The sequence below is a fragment of the Galeopterus variegatus genome, unplaced genomic scaffold, assembly GCF_000696425.1.
Source record: "Galeopterus variegatus unplaced genomic scaffold, G_variegatus-3.0.2 Scaffold2373, whole genome shotgun sequence".
NCBI classification, from domain to species: Eukaryota; Metazoa; Chordata; class Mammalia; order Dermoptera; family Cynocephalidae; genus Galeopterus; species Galeopterus variegatus.
In genome coordinates this window covers 107,033-117,805 of record NW_007728484.1, presented here as the reverse complement: position 1 = coordinate 117,805, position 10,773 = coordinate 107,033, and the positions used below count along the sequence as shown (strand labels likewise).

Below are 10,773 nucleotides of genomic sequence, written 5' to 3'. Positions count from 1 at the left end.
GAATATTTATACACTGAAATACAGTAGTGAAAATCAGTTAGTTATGTCAATATAGATGAATCTTAGGAACAGTGTTGTGTTGCGGGGGAAAGCAAGATATAGAAAAATAGAGTTGAATACCGGAAAACCTGGGGATCTGGGCACATATATACATATGATAAATCTATAGTGAAAAGGAAATTAGTTTAAAATTTTCAGGATAGAAGTTACTTCTGAGGGAATAGGATCAAGGGAAAAGCACATGGTGTGGCAGGGGAGTGGAATGCCAAATTGTTCTAGTAACGTTCTTAGATTCGGTATTGGGTTCTCAAGTTTTCATATTATTATGCTTCATTATTTTGAGCTATGTTACATTATTTTGTATATACCAAATATTTCATAATATATTTTTCTAGGGTGTAGTCAAAACCACTGTTAATACAAAAAAAAAAAAGCCATAAATAGATGGTTTCCTTGAAACTTTAGTAATTGCTTTTAAGGCTTAATGTTTACAACTAAAACTATAATAGCCACTTATGCATTTAGAGGGTGGCTAAACTAGTTTTGTGTGGCTACCTATTCATCATCTTTTGCCTCACTCTATACTTGATGTGGAAGCACTATTTTTTAGTGCCCAATATATTTGGGAGGGGGTGTGGTGTGAGGAATCTATCCTATGAGTCAGACACTTCACATATATTTTGTTTAGTCCTCGTAGTATTCCTGAAAGATTCTTACAATTGGTTCCTATTTTACAGGTGGGGAAACAAGCTCAGAATAAATAACCTGCCTAAGGGGGACATACATGTGGTGGTAGAATCATGAATCAAACCCAGCACTGAAAAGCTGTGCTCTTTATAACTTTATAATTTGTAATTATGGTGTTAGAATGTGACAGCATGTGGCATAGGAATCAAGTGTTCAAACGTTCACTTCAGCATCTGTGTTTTTGATGTACTTTGTATCACAAAAAGGAGTTCTCAGCCTTCTAAGAGGTTTGTAATGTGCCAAAAGGATAAACATGGGGCATCTTGGAAGGCTGATTTTAATTCTAAGTGATTTGAAGTAAGTGCATGCATTACTTTCATAAAAATTTTTAAAATAAAAATACTAAAGATCAGAAAGAACAAATACATTGGGATATCGAATACATCTTTGTTTTTAATCAATATTTATTGAGTGCCTACCATGTGCCAGGTGCACCACACTAAATGCATGAGATACTAACAGTAAATAAGATATGGTCTCTACCCTCAAAGAGCTTACATTTCCAGTAAAGTGCATCTCAAGTATTCAGATAACAGAATCCCACCACTCTGTTTCTCATTTTTTTTTTAGTATGATACATTAAACAGCACAACTACTAACCAGTTATGAAATAGAATGTTAGAACTGAAAGAAACCTTTGGTATCATTTGTTTTACAGAAAGAAACTGAAGGAGTAGCCATTTGCACCTAGAATTCATGTGTTCTTATTTCACGTTTGGTGCTTTTCTCATTATCAGGCTTCTCACGATATTTAGATTTATTTTGTAAATATCAACATTCAAACCCTGGTAGCATACCTGTGCAGTTCTCTACTAGACAAGGACCTTATAATGTATACCCTATTAAAATAATACCTTATTTATCCCATCCTATTCTTTGTGATAAACCAGAGGGATCAGGTTCATCCAAGTGCTGATCTCACTTATGCCCTCAGGATTCAGGACTTGCCATGCTAGGCAGCATCAGCTTGCCAGGGACCTTACTCCCCTAAACTTGGGTTTTTCGCAGTGTTCCTGAACTGCTGGGGAGCACTGCCAATCAGGTAAAAGCGTAGCATCGCAGGGTGTGAGCGAACTTGTTTTTTTGCAAGTTTCATCCAGCATTTGCCAGCCATGTGCCACTGACCAGAACGGAACTCAAGTATAAATCACAGAGGTACAATTTTCCTAGCTGACAAGTACACATCATACTATTTCAACTAGGAACATAATCTGAAGTGCCATAATGTGCCAGGCACTGTACTGTATACTAGGGGCATAAATATGAAAAAGATTGTCTCTGCCCGTCATGAGTAATACTAGTTGCACTGGGAACACTTGAGCCTGGAGGAAGAAGGTGTCCAAAAAAAGATTTAAAAGAGAACAAATTAGGAATAGGTGCTTGGGAATAAGCAAGAAGGGTTAAAGAGTCCCACAGGTGAAAAGAGAAAGCTGCATTCATTTGAGCAAAGAGGATGACCAGACATACATGTGAAGGGAAGAGGCCAGAGACCACATCTGCAAGGACAGTGAGGCCAGGAAATAAAACACTAGTGTTTCTGAGACCTGAGGAGCACAATGGTATTAATTAAGCTCTCTTTACCAGCACCTAATTTTTAAAATGCTGGTTGTCCAACTTACTTAAGTGAAAAAAATTTTAGTAATTATTATGGACAGTATTTACTTATGTCACACTGTAGTGATCCTGTGGTGGACTGGGTAGTTCGAAAAGTTCCTATGAACATAAATTGTTTTTTAAACTTACAGCCTAGCAGTAAGCCTAATTTCTAAGACCAAGAATGCTTAATTTCTCCCTGTAGGACCAATAAGATTTGACTTTTAACTAATCAAATTTACATATACAGGTAAATAACAGGAATGAAAAATAGTAGACATCTTTTATGATGCTGCTTAAAATAGATCTTTATTTCCTGTAATGTGAATTTTTTTGTCTTTAATGTGTTGTGAACTCCATCAAATATAACCATTTAAAAGTGTTTTTATTGTCATTGATCACTTCTACAAGTACAACTCAGTTTATAGGCATTATTTTGAATGCACCTTGACTTTAACTAGCATAATTTATTTAAGAGTTAGATTGTGTTGTCAACATTGGCATTTTCAGGAATGTATAGTGTAGTTTATGAGACAAGCTTCTGACCCAAAAGTCTCACTTTGAACCCTATTTCCACCTTACTAGCAGGTGACCTTGGTCAAGCCAACCATCAAAACCTTGGGTCAATGTCCATAAAGACATTATAAACTGTCCTACTTCACAGGGCTCCTGTACAGATTATTTAGGTCAATGTATGTAAAAAATTTTTTGACGACTATAAAGTACTATAAAATGACAATCACAGAGAAGTTAGTGAAGTTAACCACTATAGTGGATTGAATTATATCCCCCCAAAACTCACTGAAGCTTGAATTGTGTCCCCCAAGTTTTATGTATTAGAAACTTGGTCCCCACTGTGACTGTTAAAAGGGTGGGAAATCCTGCTATGGTAATTGAAAGGTAGAGCCTTGAAGAGGTGCTTAGATTGTAGGACCATGCAGTAGTGAATGGACTAAAAAGGGTGGTCAGGGGTGTGTTTCTGAGAGCTTTAAAAGAAGAGAGGAGACTCTGCAATCTGCTGCACCATTTTCGCAATGTGATACTCTGCCATCACTGTTTCCACCGCCAAGGCTCTCACCAGATGTGTTCCCTAGACTTTAGACATCCCAGCCTAAGAAACTGTAAGCAATAAATTTCATTTTCTTTATAAATCACCCAGTTCCACATATTTTGTTATAAGCAACAGAAATGGACTAATACAGCCACCAAAGTAATGTTCATGCCTATAACCAAAAGCTTCTAAATGAAACAGCTTAATATAAAGAGGTCAGTTAAGCAAATGAAGACTATCACATGCACACATTCCTAAGACTACTCTATTGAGTGTAATCTTTGGAAAGACAATTCATTTTAAGGGTAAAAATTTTAAATTATTTGTTAGTGTTAATACAAACAAGCTGCAATTACCAATTCAAAAATAGGAGATATTTTTTCCCCAATGAGTGCGCATTCTTTAATAGGACTATATTTGAATAAGAATTCCATACAAATAGAATAGATACCTCAATACAAGAAAGCAAGGAAGAAATATTTTAAGTTACACAGAACATTCAGGTAACTCAACCAAGTTACCCCCTCCAACCAAATACTTATTTTTTATATTTATTACAAACGTTGCAGTCAGTTCAGTATATGCCAACAATCATACAGTTTTAACATTTAGTAGTATGAAACACACCTGTTTCCAAACGGATAAGTTTTGTAGCTTTCATTTCACAGGAGCTGAAGTGATTAAATTACTGTCTGCTTTTTAATGTTTCAACTAACCTGTGAAGAGAAAATGAACAGTTCCATAAAATTAACCTTCAGGTATAATGCATGATCATTTATAATATAAATTTCACTCTGGAGGTTGGATTCCAAGCACTTAAAATGATGAAGGCTAACATGGATTAGACGAGATTACGGACTCAGTTTTCCATGAGGGTCTTTTAGCTTTGACTTTGTCTATGCTTTTAATGAAAAATCAAAAAAGACCAAATATATGTTTTCCAGGCTGCTTCTACTGCCGGGCTACCTGTGGATGATTCAGAGGTGAAAACTAGTCTCAGTCCTCAAGAAGCTGATTATCTAAATGAGTAGATGCACAAATGAAACAATTACAAGACAGTGTAACAAGAACTATGTTGCTGATCTGTGACAAGGACATCTAATTTTGTGTGTGTGGTAAGGCAGTGAAAGTGGAGATACTTCAGTAAAGGCTCTTGAGAAGCCAGCCTTAACCTAATTCCTGATGGATAAGGAACTGGAGTGAGGTGAGGCAAGGAAAAGGCTAAAAAATGGCAGAGAGGTGGGTTATCTAAGTAATCAAGTAGGTGTGGTTGAAATAAAGACAGATGCACCTGAAGACCAATGGGAGAAAAGGCTGGAGGAATTTACATGATAAGCTGCTAAGTAATGTAAATTTCATCCTTAAGATTAAACAGAAATTACATGTGTGTGTGCACAGCTGTTAGCACACACAAATGCACAGATGACTTCTGAAAACATGATACTTGCCATTCCATTGCCTCATCAAGGCCAGTGCCTTTGGTTGCTGACGTTTTGAATATTTGCCATTTTCGGTCCTTCAAGGCAGGTAATCCAAGTGAATTTGCCATCTCTGAAGGAGTCATGGCCTGTTCCATGTCCTGCTTATTTGCAAACACCACTAAAATGGCTTTTCTCAGCTCTTCTTCCTAAATAAAATTGTAGATACTCAATTTCCTTTAATCAATTTGCTCCCTTGAGTTTATTTAAGAACTGCCAAAAAATATATTAAAGTATATTTTCTAATTTTTTTTTTTTTAAAGATGACTGTTAAAGGGATCTTAACCCTTGACTTGGTGGTGTCAGCACCATGCTTTCCCAAGTGAGCTAACCGGCCATCCCTATATAGGGATCCGAACCTGTGGCCTTGGCATTATTAGCACCACACTCTCCCAAGTGAGCCATGGGCCAGCTCTTCTAATTATTAATATATAATGTTCATTATAAATTATTTGAAACTATGGAGAAGTATGAAGAAGAGGGATCCGAACCTGTGGCCTTGGCATTATTAGCACCACACTCTCCCAAGTGAGCCATGGGCCGGCTCTTCTAATTATTAATATATAATGTTCATTATAAATTATTTGAAACTATGGAGAAGTATGAAGAAGCTTCACCCATAATCCTATTTCCCAAACATCATTACTGTTAACATTTTGGGTATTTTCTACTACAGGTTGAGTAATCCTTATCCAAAATGTTTAGGAACAGGAATGTTTTGGATTTTAGATTTTTTCAAATTTGGGAATATTTGCAGACACTTAAGTTTGGAGCATCCCTAATCCAAAAATCCAAAATCTGAAATGCTCCAATAAGCGTTTCCTTTGAGCATATCTGCACTTAAAAAGTTTCAGATTTTGGAGCATTTTGGATTTCAGATTTTCAAATTAGGGATGCTCAAGCTATAGTACTTAGTTCTGCAGATACTTGAGCTTATTTAGTAAACAGACTTACACATTTAAGATCACACTTATATATAGTTCTATACCCTGCTTTAAAAAATGAACATTAAATTATGAATGTTTCTCCATAAAAATTTTTTCAAAAAAAAATTACTAGCTAAATGTCCTCTATACTGAATGCATACATCATAAACTATAAAACTATTTTCCAGTATTAGACTCATTAGATTCTTTTCACTTGACTATTAAAAAAACCCGGCTGGCCAGTTAGCTCTACTGGTTAGAGTGCAGCCTTGTAAAACCAAGGTCAAGGGTTCAGTTCCCCTATCAGCCAGCTGCCAAAAAAAAAAAAGAAAGAAACCCAAGTGACAAAGTCTTTATATAGAATTTCTTTGTTTGAATCTGTTTCCTTAACACAATTCTCTAAAACTGGAATCCAAATATGAACATTTTTTCAGGCTTTGATAAACTGAATACATACTATAAATGGCTTTCCAGAAAGGCTGTAACAATTTTTACCCCATCAACAGTGCATAAAAGTCCCCATTTTCAGTGGGCTGGCCAGTTAACTCAGTTGGTTAGTGTGTGGTGCTGATAACACCAAAGCTCAGGGTTTTATCCATATACTGGCCAGCTGCCAAAAAAATGTCCCCATCTTCAATGCAGCTTTGGTAGAATTGGAAATTATATATTCAAAATGCAAATGTTATTAGCAATATGTTTTTCTCCTGTGAATTGCCTTTTCCGCATTTAACTTGATTTACAAAACGTCTTGATATGATTAAGAACACTAATGCTTAGTCACTGGTTTCTGGTTAGTCCTGGTTTCCTGTTTTACTCTTGTTTATATTTGGCATATCTGAGCTTCTGGGGTTTTTTGTTTGTGTTTATATAATTAAATCCATTTTTTCTTTTGTAATTCTTTCCAATTCTTTGATTTAGAAAGGCCTTCCCGATCTAAAAGCTTTGAACATATTCACTTATATATTTTAAGTTAATGATTTATTTTTACTTATTTATTTATTTAATTTTGTGGTTGGCTGGTACAGGGATCAAACCCTGGACCTTGGTGTACATTTAATTCTTCACTCCATTTAGAATTTATTTTTGTGTACAAACGCTATATTGCTTTTGTGCATATATGTTCTAATGTTAAAAGTTCTCACTCATACTTGACCTGTACTTTTCATAACATAATATTTATTGATTGGATCAATTAAAAGTAACTTCCTAAAGAAAGAATCCAACTTTTGGTTCTCACGCCATAAGATTTTACTAGTCAAATCCTAATACAGCAAATAACCTAACAACAATCCTGCACAACTCAAGATTTGTAAACTGAAGTTAATAATTAATTTCTTTTAAACAATACTTTATATGATAAAAATGCATTATATCTCATGAATTATATCTTTTTTTTTTTTTTTTTTTGTCTTTTTCCGTGTCTGGCAACGGATCGCAACCCTCAGTGTCGCCCCCGTACCGGACCTGGACTGGCAACGGGATCGCAGCCCGCGGTGTTGCTCCCGCGCCTCGCTCAGCCAGTGAGCGGGAACCGGTCTGTATGTGGGATCCGACCCCTTGGCGGGAGCGCCGCCGTGCTTCCCAAGCGGCGCACTATAGCAGTGCGCCACCCGGCCGGCCCTCATGAATTATATCTTTTTTTTTTTTTTTGTCTTTTTCCATGTCTGGCAACGGATCGCAACCCTCAGTGTCGCCCCCGTACCGGACCTGGACTGGCAACGGGATCGCAGCCCGCGGTGTTGCTCCCGCGCCTCGCTCAGCCAGTGAGCGGGAACCGGTCTGTATGTGGGATCCGACCCCTTGGCGGGAGCGCCGCCGTGCTTCCCAAGCGGCGCACTATAGCAGTGCGCCACCGGGCCGGCCCTCATGAATTATATCTAAATAAAGATGTTATTTTTAAAAATCTATCATACCCAAGGCAATTAAACAGTCCCTTAAAATTCCTTATATTTGAATTTCGTCTAAGAAGCTCTCATAATAAATGATGCTATGATGTGAAGAAAAATTAAGCAGAAGTTTAAAACTATTGTCTTCAATTTATAACTTCAAATCCATTAAGAAGTCAGTAGTCCAAGAAATCAGAAGTCGAGTCCTCTCTTCTGAGAATGCTTTCACCTAGGTAACATAGTTTTGGCAGGAAAAGGAAACTTAACCATCTGATTTCTAGAGCAAAGGCAATTTCATTATTAATTAATCATACTACATTTTTAATTTTTTAAAATTACTTAATGCATCCTCTGAATTTGATCCATTTGCCAATAAACTACCTTATAAATAACCTCAGTGAATAAAATATATTGAGTTCTTAAGTTCTACACACTGTTCCAAACATCAGGGATATCAAGGCAAACTAAAGGTACTCACATTTGAAGAAGAGAGACATACATAAGTAAACAAATACATTTTTAAAAAATTTAAAATCACTTCTCAGCCTTTTTGCTAATATCAAGTATAAAAAAAATTTAAAGAATAAGTGGTATAAAGAGAATAAAGTAGGATAAGTGGGGAGAGAATAGCTGAGACTCCCCTGGGGAAGAGACATGTGAGAACAAACATGTCAAGAAGGTAGCTATGCAAAGATTTGATAAGCTGCTAAGTAATGTAAATTTCCAAGCAGAAAGATCAGCAAATGTAAAAGGCTAAAGGCAGGTGTACAGGCTTGGTGTGCAGAAAGGTCATCACTGTGTCTGGAACACTGTAAATACAGGGAAGGGTAAAGAATGATAAAGCTAGGGCCAGAATTGTGCCAGCAACCCAGAAATACATATTCCTCTGAAATTTAGTGCTTCTGAAATAGATAAAAATAAAAGAACATCTTCTGTTTATTTTGCTTTAATTTTAGCAGCTTCTCAGTATAGGGATCAAACCCTGGACCTTGGTATTATCAGCACCATGCTCTAACCAACTGAGCTAAATAGCCAGCCTAAAAGACGTTTTAAAAAAGTCTTACCATAGGAGTGACAAAGAATAGTTGCTTTAGTTTAAAAGAGCTCTAAACATCTTGGAAATCAAGGAATCTAACTTAAAGGAAGTTACAAGGTTGTATATTTTTGGTCTCCAACCCTCTATCCAACTGTATTTCTGTAATAGGAAGTAGTCTGCATAAAAGAAAATGACGTTTAATTCTTTTTAATTATTCCTGTATATGATAATATACACTGAAACAGCAAATAAATGTAATTGATTTCCCCACATTTTAAAGTAGTAAAGTTTTCTTACCTCCAACATGGCAACTAACTCTGACTTAGAAATGCCAATTCGGTCTCGGTCACAACTGTCTACTACATAAATGACTGCATCTGTGTTCGAATAATAACATCTCCAGTATGGCCTGGAGAAAATTCAAAAGGAGAATATATTATTATTACTTGAAAGATGAAACTGACATGTCAATTTACCTGCTAGGACTCAGGGCAATGATTTGAAGGAGGGGAGAGAGTGATCACATGCCAATCCTGTCCCACCCATGTTAGAATCAATGCCATAATGATTCACTATTTCTGATGAATGTATATATATCATATCCCTCAGATGTGACTGAGTCAAAAGAATAGTGATAAACATTAAATCACAAGAACAAGGAGTTTCAAAATGAGTTCATACTTTAGGCTGAGAGAATATATTTACAATGTATAGAATCACTAAATGTACTGATAGAAAATCTGTACACAGACATGATTATTACATCTCATAAATGTTTAGCAACCTCTTAAGAGAAATGGATTTTTAAAAAGTTTAATGTGATTTTATATAACAATAATTTTTTATTAATCACCAAAGACACCAAATAATAGAAATGGCTAAAATTAGAAATAAACTCAAAAATGATTCAAGACATAAAATGAGTTTTAAAAAAGCAGGATGTTTCGGGAATGCACGTCTAATCTTTTAAAATGGCACCACAGTGAGCAACTACTGACAGTCCCCAAATATTCACAGCTACCATGTCGAGTGCAAAATGCTGGACAAGGAACCTGAATTACAGAAGGCATCTATGTTTACATTAGCCCTACATGGTGGGCCTGCAAGGTATTTTAATGAATTCCAAAACAGCCTGTCACACAGAAGAAAAGGCTGACAAGAACTAAGTTAGGGGTCTTTTTAGTTAAAAACTACAGAAGTAATTAGATCTTGCAATTTTCATGAAAAGATTTTCATTTATGTGATATCTGAAAAACTGGCTTCCTTAGATTTTACTTCAGTGGATGCTCTGAGAAAATAAGCAGGTTCAAATTTTATCTCATTTTAAACTAGGTGGCTCCCATTTAAATTACAATAGGAGATATATTTTGGTTTACTACTGTTAATCCTTAAAAGAACAAATAAATGTTAAATACCACAAAATAACCTGGTCTTTGAACCATACCTGATACTTGTCTGTCCTCCTAAATCCCAGACTTGGAATTTAAGATTTTTGTATGTCACCGTCTCTACATTAAATCCTATGGCTGGAAGAGAAATCAAATCAGTAGTATGTGTGGACTAATGCATTCTACCTTCAAAGTATCCAACCTAATTGAGTTTCAGCAATTAATAGTAATTGTTGAATCACATTATTGGTTGAGATATATTCCGTTTAAAAGAAGACAGTACACAGTGTAACACACACAAAAATCATCAAGTAGCAAGATCAGTAGCACCTTTAAGTTATGAGACTCCCCAGCAGCTCTGCAAATATACAATTCTTAGCTCAACAGAAATCCTATTATATAAACTCCCTTTATAATACAGTACTAGCACACAAAAATGTTTAGAAAGTTATATTTAGAAAGTACAGTTAAAGTCGTATTATAAAAACTGGAATTTTAACAGGAAGCAAACAGATCAAAAACAAGAAAGACTAGATTCTAAACTTCAGTAAGGACAAAGCAATAGCTGTAAATGGCTTTCTATGAAAGCTGAGTTTTCTTTTTTTTTTTTTTTTCCTTTTTGTCTTTTTTCGTGACCGGCAACGGATCGCAACCCCCAGTGTCGCGCC

At 35.9% G+C, this 10,773-nt stretch overlaps 1 protein-coding gene across 1 annotated transcript in view; it reads right to left on the bottom strand.

Moving 5' to 3' along the window:
* Nucleotides 1–3,765: 3,765 nt before the first annotated feature.
* The window catches only part of ARL1 (ADP-ribosylation factor-like 1), a 12,087-nt gene continuing 5,079 nt past the window's right edge, over nucleotides 3,766–10,773 (bottom strand). The window contains exons 3-6 of the mRNA XM_008581499.1: nucleotides 10,162–10,243; nucleotides 9,015–9,126; nucleotides 4,840–5,018; nucleotides 3,766–4,107 (exon numbers count right to left, since the gene is read on the bottom strand). Coding sequence (XP_008579721.1) covers nucleotides 4,077–4,107; nucleotides 4,840–5,018; nucleotides 9,015–9,126; nucleotides 10,162–10,243 — 404 coding nt within the window. The 3' untranslated portion in view covers nucleotides 3,766–4,076. The remainder of the gene's footprint in view (nucleotides 4,108–4,839; nucleotides 5,019–9,014; nucleotides 9,127–10,161; nucleotides 10,244–10,773) is intronic.